Source organism: Cygnus olor, chromosome 2 (assembly GCF_009769625.2).
Source record: "Cygnus olor isolate bCygOlo1 chromosome 2, bCygOlo1.pri.v2, whole genome shotgun sequence".
Lineage (NCBI taxonomy): Eukaryota > Metazoa > Chordata > Aves > Anseriformes > Anatidae > Cygnus > Cygnus olor.
In genome coordinates, this window is record NC_049170.1 from 10,396,422 (window position 1) to 10,413,574 (window position 17,153).

Genomic DNA, 17,153 nt, shown 5'->3' on the forward strand with positions numbered 1-17,153 from the left:
CATCACAGCAGGGCAGGTAAGGAGACTGATCATTGATTATTCTCCATACATTCAACCCCTGATCAACAACTTTTCTTTCACAAGTAGACACAGATACCTGAAGAATCTTCCAGAACTGGAATGAGCACATTGAAAATATAAGATTCATTATTCAAAGTACTGAGCAATACAGAAAGCACCACCATAAAGAAAATTCTGTCTTATTACCATTTATAAGGTGCATAACAACCTCAGGATATTTTCTTCCATCTCAGGACTGGTGGCACTACTCTCAGGGTTCTCGTATTTTGTTTAAACCCAGCTTTCTGGGATTCAGTGTCCTGCAGTGCAAAAGTCTTTTAAATCAATATGCATGCTCCACCTGCTGCTCACTCTTTATTGCACTACTGAAGTTGCAGCATCTACACAGGGTGATGTTGAATGTTTTGGAAACCCTTATAAAAGGTTAGAAAGGCTCTCTTATACAAGGTTTCAGCTGGCTTCTAACATTATGCCTGACTTTCATATCTAGAGTTATCTGTAACAGCAATTCACTAACTCACCTTTTTCAAGAGACATACAGTCAGCTAATCAGACATTTATACAGATATATATTTGTGAAATTATTAGTGCAGGTGGAAAACTTAAAAGAGAAATCAGGTTGAAAAAAGAATCTTAAAAGTAGATAAAATAATATCAGCAAAAATAAATAAAAAGATATTACGCTGTAAAGCACTTTTTTTTTTTTTAAATATAGAACCTTTTTTTAAAGGAAAAGGAAAATAAAGAGAAACATCCCCAAATGCTCCTGTATGACAAAATGCAGAAAATCAATGCCATTTCCTTCTCAGCAACACCCACCCTCAGCAGCAACTTGCTCAGTAAAACAGCAGGGAGGTGAAAGCCTCCAAAATGGAAGGTTTTATTATAAAAATTGATGCTTTCAGTAGTTTAAGTGAAGAGTGACTAACACAAAAACACAGAAACTGGCGCTGTATTTTGAAATTAATGAAACATTTTCAAATAAGGAAGTTCCAGGCCTACTTTCTTTGTTACAGGGAAAATCTGCTTATTGCAGTTTGATTGTTCCAACGGATCCATTACTACAGCATTTGAGAAAACTATATAGTCTTTTTTTTTTATTATTTTCAGAAGAGACATTGAATGTTCTGAAAAATCCAAGTCAATCCAAACATCATCTCAACCTACTGCATGATTTATAACATTGTTTTAAGGAAAATAATGGAAAATAATACCAGGTAACATGGAGTCACTGGAAAATAAAAGACACTTTAGCAGGTTTATCTTGTCCCTAGCTTAAAGAAAGTTGGTGACGTATAAAGTAAAGGAAATATTAAAACTATAAAATATTTTCAAAGCTAAGAACTGAACTTGTTTCCAATGAGAAAAGTTCATAGAATCAGTTGTCAGGAAAGGCTCTGCACCATGACCTGTCAAACTAAAGTTCAAGATAAATCCAGGATGTATTCTCGCACGAGTTGCACAAAAAAGTTTATGCCAAAATAGCACAGCAGGATTAGAAACGGCCTAAGCACCTGCTATTCAACAAAGGTCAGAATTTGAGCACTGATTAGTTTATGCTGCTACATGGATAACTGATGAGTACCCAGAGGATTTCAGCAAAATAATTAAAATGTTGCAAGAGTACAAGCCAGGGCAAACTACAGCAAAGTTGTTTTGTATTTTTTCAGTGACCCTGGCACTGGGAATTTGAAATCGTTTCTCACATTCTGTTCAGCCTGTATAATACTGCATTAAAGCTGCACCAGAGCTGCTTATCCTTAAAGCACAACTTAATTCCTCTAAACACCTCTCCACAGGGCCTGAAACATGGCAGAACTTGAATATCACATTCAGTGAGGCACAAAGGACGAAATTGATGCAACTAAATGAAACGGCAGAGGTAATCAGCCGAGGACTCCCTAGCCAACAGAGACCTAAGCAATATGGTCAGTGAAATCTAGGATGTGATTCACTTCATCCTACAGTCGTCTAAAATTACACAGATGAATCACATCCTGAAAGCGCCTTTTTTCTGTGCTGTTTATGGACAGCCCCAGCAGACGCAGACCGTAGATGATGGCTGTGTGAGACGAAGGCCATCCCCACAAGCTGAGCGCACACCTTCAGTGCAGCAACAGCCGAGTCAGCCTGGTGGTGGAGAAGCTTCGGGTGAAGCACGGCCTGGGGGCTGGCTGTCACAGAGAGTGGATGGGACCAGAAGGAGGTGAGGGAGGCAAGGTTCATGGTTCTGCAAACTTCCAACCCCTTAAAAAATTTTTACTGCCAAGATGCACCCCCGTTGACTGAATGTAAGCCTGCTAACCACAGAGCTGCTAAGAACAATTGATTTAACATCTCCATCTGTACAATACATGCTGGCATTACCAGAACTTGGATCACCTGCCTTTGTACTCACTGAGGCAACTGGCGTAAGGAAATAGATCTACGTGTGTAATGGGAGATGACAGACTCATGCCTGGGCTTTCTGTGATTGTAAAATGCCAGCCTAACAACAAGATGTTAATGCCATTTCTTCCCAAAGTTCAAAGGAGAAGAATTCGTCACAAGGAACATCGGATGTGGCGAAGGGCAAAGCCCCAAACACAAGAAAACTGAAGAACAGACCAACAGAGAGATGGGCAAGGCCTTGTATAAGACATACTGGAGAGATACTTGCATGTGTTGTTAGAGTGGATTTTATTAAAAATAAACTACTAGTTACAGAACCTCCCTTTGCATGTTTATAATATTTTACATAGTAAATTGTATGCTGAAGGTACGTATTTAAGTCCAACCAGAACCATGTCAGTAATGCTTTACTATCAATATTTGGCCTTCAAATAAGTTTTATAGCATAATGCAGGAAGGAAATCTGTTGGTTCCTAAAACAGACAAATGCAGTAGTGAAGATGAAACAATCCAATTATTCTGAAAGATTTCAGCAGAATAGGTAGTGACCAATTTTATCTAAAATCTTACTGAAACATGAAGTGAGACTTCTTATATACTAAGAGCTAAAGTTGAGCACTTAATTAGACTGTCAAATCTAGGAGGACCAGAAGTAGATTAAACTTTGGATACTTATACATAGTGATCAGACACTGCAGTGCAAAGGAAAGATTAGATGATCATAACTAATCTAAGTTTTAATTAAAATTTAAAAGCAGACAGGTTTCACATTGCCCACAAGGGAGAAAAGGCTGTGTTCCACCAAGATGGGTTCAGGCTTTTTTTCCACATTTCTGAATTGAATTTGGTATCCAGCCTTTCTAATATTATTCTCTGCTTTAAATAAATAAATAAATAAATAATCTCCCATTTTGAGAAACGCACACTGAGGGCCACATTCCATTTGTATTTGACTGGTGGAATTAGCTCACGGGTTAATAAATTGGTACTAAACATTTTCCACTTCTGATGAACATTTTCCTAAATTTCAAATCAATATATTACTCTATGAACATCTCTGCCCTCTGCTCAAGCCTGAAGGCAGTGTCCAAGCGAAGTTCATTTTGATGTAAGGAAAGGGAAGAATGCATTATCACCATCTCTCCCACATAGATGCAAACACAAGCCAGTGCCCATTCTTGCAGAGATTTTCCACTGAAGACTGGGGGTAATGACAGAGATAAAACTCAAAACATATGATAATGTATTTTCCTTCCTATTTGGGGCTGATTGACTTATTCATTAGGATTTCATTAGATGGTAAGTTTAACCCTTCTTCTATTTATAGATTGTTTCCAATTCATTTCTTACTTCTGAAAATGTATTCATTATTCATACGTGTTTTATGAAGTGTTTAGGTGAACAATTTTAAACTTAATGAACTTTTTAATCTCTGTTTCTTTTCCCATTGGGAGTGCTTGGCTTTAGTCACACAGAATTGACCTTAGCAAATATTTTAAGTACATGATGATACCTCGTTTAAGTTAGTATATGTAGGGTTTTTTTCTGGAACAAGGATAAACACAATAAGCGTATCAGGATAGAAATTAATGAATGATGAACATCAAGTATCATGTGAAGTGTCTAAGTGTTATTCTTTAAAAAGGAAAAGCCCAAAGCTTCAAAATGTTGCCTTTTTTAGAAGAGAGACCACAGAAGGTACCAGGAGGCATATCATGGAGGGTAGCTAAAAAAGACAACAGTGTCAAATTCTTCCTACTTTTGGCTGACAGTAAAACAAAGGGCAGAAGTCACAAGTTTGGGAGGCTTAGAGTGGATATGGGAAGGACCTCTTCTATTTGGGACTGGCCAAAAAGGTCACCCAAAGAGATTTTAAATCCCTATCCTTGGAGGTTTTCGAGACTTCAGTAGGACATCTGATGTAGTTGCTAGTTGTCCTGCTTTTAGCCAGAGGCTGAACTAGACAACCTCCAGAGGTCCCTCAAACCAGCACTTGTGTGATTTAACATTTAACTTGTGTTTTATTTAACATTAATTATTTGAATTACAGTTGTTAAACATTTCACCTAAGGATAACACCAGAGAAAATTATACAGTAACACACCCTAGTAATTTCTCACACGTTCTTTTTCACTATGCATAGATATGTAATACTGCGTATTGGACATTTACCATGAAGGACATAAACTGACAGCTCCCAACAAGGACTGATGTGGAATTTAAAGTCTGTGAAAAACACCCTGCCAAAAGATCTCACCTTGCAAATACAGCAATAAATGGAAGCCGCTACTTGAAGGCAGAGGAGAAAAACCTTTTGCAAAATCTATACTGGTCTCAGCTGAGGAATAGCTCAGCAATTGCAAACCACCTGGAAACTCAGAGAAACTCAGAAAGTTGTGTAGTCAAGACATAAAAAGATGGGGCCAGTTTCAAGTTGTGCAATTGGGTTTGTACAGAAACAAGCACAGGTGCCATCTGTCACCGTGGGTGACCTTCATCCTATTCATTTAATCCACCTGCTTAAACAGACTTTTGTTCACCACGGTCATTTCTGAACATTCAAGTACAGCAAGGTTATTCCAATGGGTTACTGATCAGGCACTTACAACACAGGGGGAAAAAAAAAAGGGGGGGGGGGGGGGGAAATGATTATGTAAAATGGAATTATTATGGAATTGAATTCTTGGCAAAGACTAACGTATCTTTACCATTTTTAGATCTTTTATATTTTTAACACTTTACTTGCACCATCAATTACATGAAGCAGTGTTATACTGTATACAAGGGTAAGTGACTCTCTCAGGGGCCAGACCCGGGACACTCTCAGATCGCTTGCTGGTTGTCAGCTGGCCTCTCCCTCCACCCAAAAACCTCTTTAGTCAACTGCTTTTAAATTACAAAATGGGTTTGTCAGCACCATGGGTTCCCACTCATAAGTCTGATATGATCCTCTCAGCTCAGTTCTACCTTATTCCAGTTTCCCACGTGCCGTCCCCTGCCTGACTTTGCCCCCCTACAGTTTTCTGCTCTGCTTGTGGCTCCTCTCCTTGTGTCCCAGATAGCCTTTTTGGTGTGTCAGCTGGGTAAAACACAGGCTGGGGATGATGAAATACAATATACTCCCAAAAAATGTATTGGCTGTAACATATGTATGTGACAGCCAGCTGCTTCTAAACAAATGGGTAACAGCTGACTTTTCCCTAGTGACACTTTTTGCTCCTCTATCTGGTTAGAGACTTTCAAGGAAATCATTTCATGGTATTTATTACACATAAGAACTTCAAGTTTGGTCCAATAATGTTGAAGCTAGGAACAGGTGAAAAAATATTAGAAGAGGGAGTGATAGATGGACAGAGAGTCCTTCCATCTCTGACAGAATTTTTTTTAACAAAATAAAAAAGTAGTGAATATGAAGGAGCATTTAAAGACTCAACACAGCTTTCTAGGATCAAACAGCAGCTGTTCAGGCAGGAATTTGACTCCTTCACCAAAGCAAGTGGAGATATAGAAGCTAAAAGGAACAAAAGGTAAGTTTCTAAAACATTAAGGAATCAACAGCCCTATATTGTGAGTCACAGTTTCATCATTGTTAGGAAACCTGTAGGGAAAATAAATCTATTATCTAATCATGCTAAAGGAATGTGAAAAATAGTGCATTAAAAATAAATAAATAAATAAATAAAATACCAAACAACAAAACCAAAACCAGGGCAGGGAAGTAGTTTTATAACTGTATGTTTGAAATATGGCAAGTCAACCAGAGGAAGAATATTCAAAGAATTCCTAAATAACTGAAGAGAGTTTACTTAAGCATGCAATGCGGGTTTGTGCAATGCTTAATTAGAAACCAGTCAGCAGACAGCAATAGGAATCAAAGACTCAAAATGGGGTGAAAGTCTGTTACACAGTTTTAAGACTGTGCAAGGCTTCAAAAGAGAAACTGAGCGATGGACAAGTGTTGGAGGGAAAGTATGACTTCATTATTGTGAGCTGCACTGTATAACCAGGACCATACACATATGTACAGGCAAAACAAAACAGGAGAAATGTGTGAAATACAGTAAGTATGTGCTAAGAATCGGCATGAAAGATAACAGAAGTAGATCAAAAAAAGAGTCTTAATATCACCCAGTCTTTGCAGGAAACTGCTACATTTGTTAGAAGCATTCTGCAAAAGCCATAAGATAATGAATAAAAATATCTGAAGTGAAAAAAGTATATATATATATATATATATGCATTCTGTATAGCAAAGTGAAAAAAAATCTTTTGTGGGAATTTGTACTGATGACTAAAACAAGCCAAAGTTTAAATCATACTATGGTGTAACACAGGGAACATGATCTACCTACTGAAGTTTTGTATGAGTAAGTTTAAAAAGTAAAACAATTTTGAAAAGGTAAGCCTAAATATTTCAGAATTTAGAACATATTTTAAAGCTAAAAATGTCAAACACTGGGTGTCATTAAGAGTTGATAACAAAAGAACGTGAGGCCATGTAGATAGGGATGAAAGCTGTAGATAAAAAAGAAATGCAGTGAATTTAGAAATAGATGAGGAAAATAAATTCCCTAATATTAAACATATAAAGCAAGGAAGAAATCGCCAGTAGTGGCGCAATGATAAAAATCAGTCTTACATTGAATGTGTAAATGTGCCGTATAGAATTATAGATGAACAGTCCAAAATCACATAATTAGTTTAGATACGCTAGATTGTTATTCACAATTTCCAAAAGTAGTATTATTAGAGAATAAAGCACCTAAAGAAGTAATCTCATGCTTCAATTGGTATTAGCTGACATTCCAAGTGTGGGAACAACTGATAAGAACTGCAATTTGATTACTGTGTTTTTAAGGGTGTTTTTAAAACATCATGTACCTTCAAGCCCAGTGCATGCATAGGTCCTCTGGAAGGTATTATTTTTTTTAAAGAATGATCTAAGAGAATAAGAATGAAGTTCAGAGTCGCATGTGACATCATTAACAGGGCAGCATGTTAATGAATAACCCGAATACAAAGACTTTCTGCTATTGAGCTGTTGTTCAGTCCACTGTTGAGAACAAGGCCATCCAAAAGAAGCCTGTTGAGCTTGCTCACTGAATTCCGGCAGGAACAAGAAAAGACATCTTTAGTTTCTTCCACAGAAGGAGGAAACACAGATGGATTCCAAATTTCAAAGATCAGAAACAGAATAAACTGTATAAAAGGCAATACAGAGAGCTTCATGGAGAAGACCAAGCATTAATTCAGAGGTGAAAATCCAAGAGGTGCTGCAGAGATCTTCAAAACAAAGGAAGCAAGACAGGAACTGATCGACAGTCTTTGATATTTGCATTATATTATCACTAATTTCTATGTTTCCTTCAGAAGAAGAGCTGTAAAGTTATCTGGGCCACAAAGAATTTGATACATTCTGATCCCAGTCAGCAACTGTCACTGCTGGTTGACAGAAACATGACACAAAGGAGACATGCAGACCTTTTCTCCTTTCTATAAAACATATTAGTTAATGTATTATTTTATCAAAAACACAAGTCAAAGCTCTGATTGATCATAACAAAAAATAATATATAATGCTATAGATATGACATACATATCTTCCAAAGAGGAATATTCAAATGATGCAAAATCAAAAAATGTTGTATATTAAATTTATATATATGTAAATGTTGTATATGTTGTAAATTAAATTTATGTATATATAAAGTTTTCGTCTGTACTTTCTAATATCTTTGCCGGAATACATAGGATCTGTTTTGCTCATATAATCAATTTCTGTAATGCCAACACATTTTTCATAAAGACCAATTTCCTGAGAATAACATATTTCACAAATGTGTTATATGGTAAAGAGCAAGTCAATGCCATTTCAGATTATATCAGGTGAGCAGAGCAGCTATACAGGGAACCAAATGGAAGTTGTCTGCATTTTCAGTTCTGTGCTACGCAAAACACATGAACTAAACCAGGCATTCACAATGGGTTTTCAAAATGTTTATTTTTTGCTGCTTTATCAAAAAAAGCCTTTCTGCTTTTGCAGAAACTCATTCTAAATTTTTGGAAGTTCTACTTACGCTTTTGAAGACCTAAAAAATATCAGTGGTGCTTTAGCACTTAAAGGCAGGAATTCTTTGCAACTTTTTCAGTGTTATTGTCCACTGAGCCAAAAAGTTAAGGCAGTGTGACAGCGATACCAGGAGAAGGTAAATACATCCAGTCCCAGCACCGTTCCTCCAGTGTAGCATGTCATGGGGGTTTATGCTTCAATTCCTGGTTTCAGCAACCATTTAGGAAAAGAATTTGCTAAGTACACTGATGACTGGAGCAAGCTGATACCCAGGAAATTTGATGTAAACACACTGATCTATTCAAGTAAAGCTTCTTCTTTTCACCTAAGGCCAACAGAAGAGTTTGCATTCCTTTACGTCAATATTTGAATCTAAAGAAAAACCTGCTTTCTCCTACCTCATTCAGCTTTCTATATACCTCCATAATGACATGGTAATCGCCTTGCAAATATGTGCAAGAATTGCATTATACCTTTTAAGTTTATTTCAAAACTCAACATAAAAAAGTTCACTTTCAAGTCCATCACTTTTGTTGCAGTAACAAATGATACTTTTTTTCTAATTTTCCCTGAAAAATAGTCCTGACTGAAATATTTAGCAACCATTTTGTAATTCACAAGCTTCATATGACAAGCTACATTCATTGCAATTTTCAAGTTAACTGATCATACATCATTTCAGTTTTCAAAATGAATTTGCTATAAGAGTATAAAATTACTTCTAGCAAAGTTATATTAATTACCTTACATTTAACTGTCTAAAAAACTTAGCACAAATACTTTTTACTCCCCATCAAGAGCTTCCTGGGTTGCAAAGAAGACAAGAGGAAAAAAGTGGTATTTTTTTAAATGTTCTGTAAATCTGTTGTCTACTTCCACAGCCCAGGAGTCTCTCAAGAGTGTCTTGCTGACAATGAATGAATTTAAAAGTGTATCCTACTCTTTTTGGTTCTTGTATTAGCACTGTTGATAGTCAAATACCTCAAGCAGGACTCACTTCCAAGTAGTGTAAAAGAAATTGCTTTCTTTGAAAGTAAAGTTGTGTACAAGGTGTTAAAGTAAAAAAGTAAGTACTGACAAGCATAGTCGGGAACATTTAGTAATGGCTCCAGCTTAGACAAGCAAAACAAAAGCATTAATGTGATTGTTTTTTTCAAATAGTCATGCTTGCATGGCTCCTGCAGTAAAGGCATAACATTGGTAATTTAGAATCATAGATTCTAAATTTAATTAAAATCTAAGTAAAACAGAAGACATAAGCTGAACGACTGATTTTTAGTATAACGTTTTGTTTCTAATAGACAGTGTCCTGTAGAACTGTGCTAGAAACAGTGACCACAGGACACACAAACAACACAAAAATAAGACTTCTGGCTCAGAAGAACCTAACGCCACCAAGCGTATAGTACTGAGAGGGTTTATCATGTGAAACGCTTCTGTACGCTTGAACTTGCCTTCCATTCTTCCCCTAAACAGGCACAGGGGCCACTCCCAGAGGCAGAATCCTAAGATAGACACTTCTCATGTCCCTGAGCAAATACCTGACCCTGAGCTCTGGTGTCTTTAAGGAAGTGGTCTTCCAGGCTCCATCTCTGAACTCTTTATTCTAGCAATGCCTATTGCTGTGGCAGTTGCGCTTTCACATAGTTAGTCCCATGTTATTAGCTAGTCTCCTGAATCACTGGTTAGAAACCATTCTGTGAAACAAATGTAATTCCCTCTTGGAATACGCAAGTTGAGCAATACTAATACCCTCTTTTATTACTGCTTTTGCTGAGATTTCAAGTACTATTTATGCAGTGACATTTGAGTTATAATGTACCATGATTAGACCTCCTATCTCACATTCCATTACTTCTAGCCTTATAGATCAGCCATTAGTATGAAATGAAATGTTTCCACAAGCTTGCTAAGAATCTTAGTAATTTGATCACTTTGCCTTCATGGTAGCATTGTTGGGACAAAAGGAACACAAAACATTTTATAATATATTTAATCCATTTCAGTAAAAAGATATGTTGTATATTTAAACTCAAGCAGGAAAGTATATGGATGATTTATCAATCCAGGCATATTCCAAGCAGTATCATTTCCCAGATTGGACAAGAAGGATGCAGAAGACCAACCACAGGGATAAGTATTTCCAGTTTCTTCAGGCACTACTCAATCACACCTCTGTGCTGGTAATTCTTTCAATTCCCTTTTCTAATGTTTTAGTCCTATCTAAACAGCATTCTTCTGATTGTTCTGTTTATCAGACAATGAGAAATGTTTCAGCTCCTCATAAATTATAAACTATAGCACATCCGATTGCAAAAAGTGATTCATCGTGATGTTTCAGCAACTGCGAGAAGGGCTTTTCCCAAATAGATACTCACATTTATAAAAATGGTGTCTTTAGAAACTCTTATTCTTGAGGGGTATTTTGAAAAAATTTACAGAATCAAGGACAGTATGAATGAAAATGCTGTGAACAAGGATATTTGAATGCTAACAGACAATTCCTTCATAGGAATATTCCACAGATTAAATTCCAAGGAATTAATTTCTATCATCAATCTACTAGTAGATAGTTTAGACACAGATATACTCAATGTGTAATGAAGACATAAAAACTATATCATTATGAAACCTGAATTCAATCTTAGTCAAAGTCCTTTATTAAAGAGATTATCATCAAGTGTGTCACTCATCTAAATTTCTGTCATATGGTTCCTTATTGTAGTAAATATTCTGAGCTGTCAGAAACACAAACAGTATTTGCTATTCCTGTCATGTTGTCTTTTGTTTTATAGCACCTGACCACACAACCTTCTGTTTGGACTTTGATCCAAATATGGGAAACATTTAGAAGTGGTGTGCAAGTAGGAAAATATGAGGATGTAAATTCTACGAGATTTTCAATTTACTTTTTTTTAACTCTGTGGAAATAAATGCCAGCAGACCACTGCTAGGAAAAAAAAAAAAAAAAAAGAAAGAGAGTAATGTTGCAAGAAGTCATTATGAAGGAAACAACAAACCAAACAAAACAAAATGTAAGGCACGTTAAAAAGAAACATAAAATTTTAAAACTAGAAAACCACTTAGTCATCTCCAAAGTATCTGGTCCTTAACTGTAAATATGACTAATAAAGCCAGAAAATGTTTGATACAGGCATTGTTAAAAGTTTTACTTGTCTTGGGACCTACAATATAGCCTTCTAAAAGAAATGTGTCCCACTCTTCACAAAAAGGAGAGAACGGATGCTGTTCTTATCTCTTCCAGGGAAGCTGAGCATCACTAAGTGGCACTAGGCAGCACTCTTTCAGAAAGGACAAGAAGAGCTGGGTATTACATTGATAAATAAAATAAGACTTTTGAAAAAAAATGAAGCCCTTCCTGGAGGCTAGCTGAAACACTGAAATGGGTTTGACGTCTTGCTCATCTATACTGCGGAAATGGTCACGATGTTTTGCACACTATTTGCAGGGGAACACCATTAACTGTGCAAGTGACCGTCACAGCCAGCATATATGTCCTAAGGGCTGGATGTATTACATCTGATAGTACCAGCAAACAGCAGAGTCTTCCCCGAGCAACCTGATGTCAGTAATCCATTAATGTGATAGCCTGTATTGATTCTGCTCCTTCCGTATTTCTGCCCTCACTAAACACTTCAGAATTTGCCAAGAATACTGTGAATTAAAAAAAAATATGTGATTTTATCATGTCAATCACTTTGAACAAGGACATTCTACTATCTTTTACAAATATATTTAAGATTCTCATAATTAGAATACCCACAGGCCAAAAAACAGCCTGAAAAAGTTTTATATCAGTTCAAAGCATATATGTGTTTGTATATGCACCTCTAAATGGCATGAGTGAGGAAAGATAAAAGCAAAACTGTGTTTTCAATTTGTGTTCGTTGTCATCCTCTTTCTATTAAAATATATATATATATGTATATGAGACAAGTCCAAATTTCAACACCCAAATTTCCTTAAACTGGTTTTATTAATCAGAGAAGCACAAAGTAGCAGGGGCCACCTCAGTTCAGTTGAACTGTCCAAAATCATATGGTAAGCAAGGAGATGGAGGCAGGTGAGCATTATTTGAAATGGCCTGGGGTATCCCATTGGCCTATATACGCCCTCAAGAAGGGTGTGGGAGTCCTGCAGGTTTTTCCTCATCTCTGACATCCCTGTGGAGGAAGCTTTACATGTGATCCATCAACAATATTCAGGCAACATAAATGAGCGCTGACATCAGTTTAGCTGTCTGAGATAAGTTTGTAATCCCTTCTTCACCATGTTCAGACTCAGAGAGATTTTCCAGCCATACTATATTGCCCCGACAAAATAGTATTTTCATAAATTTGCTTGCTTAAGTCAGCCTTTAGACAAATAGATGTCTAAATGCCTCAAGTACTATACACATATAACTGTTAATCAGCCAGGAGATACTACAGTCAAGTTTCATCAAGAGTTTGCTTCATTTGGATGGGCCACTGGACAGGAAATAAATCCCTGGAAAATTTTTGAATTACCTAAACCAGGGTTTTCCAGCCTGGAAGTCCAATCCCAAGTATAGTCATGAACTTCCGAGAAATCCATTTTTTCTCGTAATCACACTTGCAGTATAGTATATTAATACAATATGACTAGTTTGTAAATGAGATCGTAACTGGAATCTGTTTAGGAACAAACACCCACACAGATGATACAAGTGCAAAATTAACCATTCCAACAATACTTTAGGAATAATTTAGATTACAATGATTTCATGATTCTGCAGCTGTCTCCAACAGAAGTATATTACATGTATTAGTACCTAAAATGTTTGTTGACCTTATCATCTTTCACTTTATACAAGTTTTGATTTGTTAGTTCAAGTTAATGCCATTCAGAGGCTAGAACATCCTTTTCATCTTTGGAAAGAGCAAAGAGATAAACCTCAGAAAGCTGAACAAAAATTAAAAGGAACACAGTAAATGCAGCTTGTAGTGAAATCAGAGAAGCTGGACTCATCTGAATTCATCAGGAAGTTAAGAACTTTTTCCAGCTAACTAGAACTTTTGTGTTTTCTACACATGCACCCTGAAATATGCTGTGGTGCACAAATATACATAGCAAATTATTTTTTCTTTCCTGCTGATTTATTTATATGACACCGGCATTCATGGATGCCAACATTTTATTGTATACAGAGTGTCAGTCACAGGTACGCACTGTGCAAGGAGGAAGCACCTCTCCTGAAATTGCTTTGCCAAGCCCTCGTTGCAGATTCAGTGAGTCAGAAGACTTTTTACTTTCATAAAGTCTGCACCACCGGGCCTGGAACACACTGCGCTCAACAGCTTCTGAAGACAGCCCCACAGAGGGAGCACAAAATAATTGTAACCCCCAGTGCAACTAACTCTCAGTCCTGGGTTTTCACTATACCTCTGTGTGAGAGCTTCTCCAGGATGATCCTTAGGCGCTGAAGAACAGGGGGTGAAATGTCGTATTTGTATATGTCTATTACTGGCACTCGCTGACATCTCCCAAATATTCCATCTGCGGGAGAGAGAAAAAGAAAAGGAAAAACATACATTTCATTTTCTGAGAGTAAGAAATGTGTGATGAGATGCGCATTTCCAATGTATCCTAATTATATACTCAAGGGACCTTTTAAAAGACACTTTAAAAAGTTATCAAAGGCCTACTGAAGTCATGAGGCAGGGTATTTTCTATCAAAATAAATAAATACTGGAAAGAATATTATTTGGGGGAAGAGTCAACTGTATAAGTTATGAGTGCAGTTTATTTTATAAAGTTATTTCAGACTTCTGCCTCCCAAATCTTTTGATGTAAGACTTCCTTACTGCCAATTCAGTAGGAAAAAATTGGTGCTCAGAGCCTACTATGTTGCAGATGAAAAGCGCAGCATCCAGAAATATAAATATTAATTTGCAGAAACTATGAGGATTTGCTGAAACATTTTTAATGCAGGAGCTGTGTGTTAGGCATTGGTAAATGAGAACTGAATCCATAATGGCTAGCAAAGGCTCATTTCAAGAAGTACCCTCTAATGAATGCAATAAAAGAAAGCTGCTCACAGAACAATGAGATATTAATGTGGCCTAATTTATTTAGCTCCGTTCCATTTGTCTAAAATGACAGACTCTCCTCATCAATGTCTTTTCAAATCACACCTTCTAATTAATTTAGCTTCTTATTAGTCTTTATTTAGAGAATTGTTCATTTTGAGAAAAGCTTCCTGTGTATGTGTAGGAGGAACAGAGAGTTCAAACATTCAAATTACCTTTCTCTCTTTCACACAAAAGACTAATTCAGAGCCTAGGTGCTTCACATGCAATCTGACCATCTGCAATCCTAGGCCTCTGAGAAAGAAAGTGGGTTCATTTATTGTTCAAAACAGTTCAGTTCCATACAGTGATCCAAAGGAAGCAATTTAAATGCAACAGGTTTAATTAGCAAAATATTCTGCTGCAGTACTAGTTTTGACACAGTAATTACTTCTGCTCTGATATTACATCTATGCTCAAAGAGGAGAGCTACATCAGATTAGCAGAAAATAACGGTAAGTATTAATTTGCAAATGTCCATTACTTTCTCTGCTACTTCACAGAGCTAAAAGACTACAAATGGAAACTACAGACACAGCTGTTCACTAAACACAAATAATGGCATAAAAGAAAATAAACCAATCCAGGATGCAGAAAAAAATAGGCATTATTAGCCTTCACTGTTAAATACAAATACCCCATTGAAATTAGCCAACTTCTGCTTTCTTCGCCTTTCCAATCCTCCAGCCAGTTACAACAGCTAAATTAAGTTAATCCAAATTAAAAATTTACTTCTGAGTCTATTTTTTTTAATGGGAAACTAGGTTTAGAAACCACATGTACCGATCTGGTTTATTTTTCTGCCATATGATGTGTAAAGCAGCATAACAGCAGATTAAAATATTATGGGTGGAATATTCACCTCTGCTTGAGAACCTGTTGCAGTTGGAAATGAGCAAAGTATATAAATATCAGTCACTCGTAAGTGGGTGGATAATGGGAATAAATAAAGTCTTGATTCAGAAAGGAACAGAACATTTCAGTGTTTAAGGACAGGATTGTTCTTAAAGAACCAGGATTTGAAATAGCCAGCGCTGTTTTGAAATACCACCATTACTGGATATAAACAATTAGGACAATAAACACTTAATATTATTTGATTTTTTAAAAAATTATATACATTAAACATAATTACAAATTTATTTTTCAGTCCAGAGAAGCATTCATTCTTAAACATAGACTAAAAATGTTCATATTAGTGTCATTTAAAGACATTTTAATGGATACAAAAGCTAATTCATCCACAAAATCTGAAAGAGGCCAAAAACCAGTTTTCAGAAACCTTTAGCCCACTGCTGTTGAATACAACAAAAACTATTTAAATTCTAAAATTAAAAATTATCATATGAGCCTGGGCAACCCAAACACACTAGGGCTTCTTAGGAAAAAACTGCAAATTATTTTGGCTTTTGTACTTGAAATATGGGCACAACGAGCTTTGAAGAGCTGCCATCCCAAATAATGCTCAGCTCTGCTAAATGCAGTACCAGGAGAATTGAGGAAGAGAAATATGCCCCATGGAGCAGTTGGTAAATACCATCGGTAAAATAGGAGGTTCTTTACAGTGGGGATTACAGCTGGACTGGAGTTGTGCAAACAGTGGATTTCATAGTTCAGTGCAGTAAAAAAAAAATAAAAATAAATAAACAGGAATCTTCCTAGGTTGTTCTGTTTGATTTTTGATTGCAAGGTTTCTGTGGCAAGATTTAAAGCCTAAATAATTAATTTGAGGTTGAACATTCAATTTTCAGGGTACCTCTCCATTAAAGCTCCTTAAAGTTACATAGATTGCAGAGAAAACAAACAAACAAACAAACAAACAAAAAAAGCAGGCGAGAGCCATTTTACCAAAAAAAAAAAAAAAAAAAGTTCCCCCTTCTTTCTTTCCAAGAACACTATTTGGCAGATGTGGCCCAAAGTCATAAATGGCTTTGGTCCAGCACAACAGAACAAACCTTGCTTTAACAGAATCACAGAATCACGGAATATCCCAGGTTGGAGGGGACCCTCAAGGATCATCAAGTCTAACCCCTTGCTCCACACAGGGCAACCAAAACTCAGCCCCTATATCTGAGAGCACTGTCCAAATGCTCCTTGAACTCCAGCAGGCTCTGCGCTGTGACCACTGCCCTGGGGATCCTGTCTCAGTGCCCAATCACCTCTGGGTGCAGAACCTTTCCCTAACACCCAGCCAGACCCTCCCCTGTCCCAGCTCCATGCCGTTCCCTCAGGTCCTGTCGCTGTCCCCAGAGAGCAGAGCTCAGCACCTGCCCCGCTGCTCCCCTCGTGAGGGAGCTGCAGGCCGCCATGAGGCCTCCCCTAATAGTTTTACGTCCTTCTTGTACTGTGGTGCCCAAAACTGCACATAGTACTTGAAGTGAAGCCACAGCAGCACCAAGCAGAGTGAGACAATCCCTTCCCTTGACTGGCTAGTCATGCTGTGCTTGATGCATCCCAGGACACAGAAGGCCACCCAGCTTACCCTGCCACAACCTATCTAAAAATACTACAGGCTTTACAGGGAGTGACTACGTGGTGCACCCTTCCAGACTAGCAGCCCT

The 17,153-nt window shown here is 37.1% G+C and overlaps 1 protein-coding gene across 1 annotated transcript in view; it reads right to left on the bottom strand.

Annotated features, from left to right (window-relative positions):
* The window catches only part of PTPRN2 (protein tyrosine phosphatase receptor type N2), a 647,833-nt gene that overhangs the window by 471,325 nt on the left and 159,355 nt on the right, over positions 1 to 17,153 (bottom strand). The window contains 1 exon segment of the mRNA XM_040547991.1: positions 13,907 to 14,020. Coding sequence (XP_040403925.1) covers positions 13,907 to 14,020 — 114 coding nt within the window.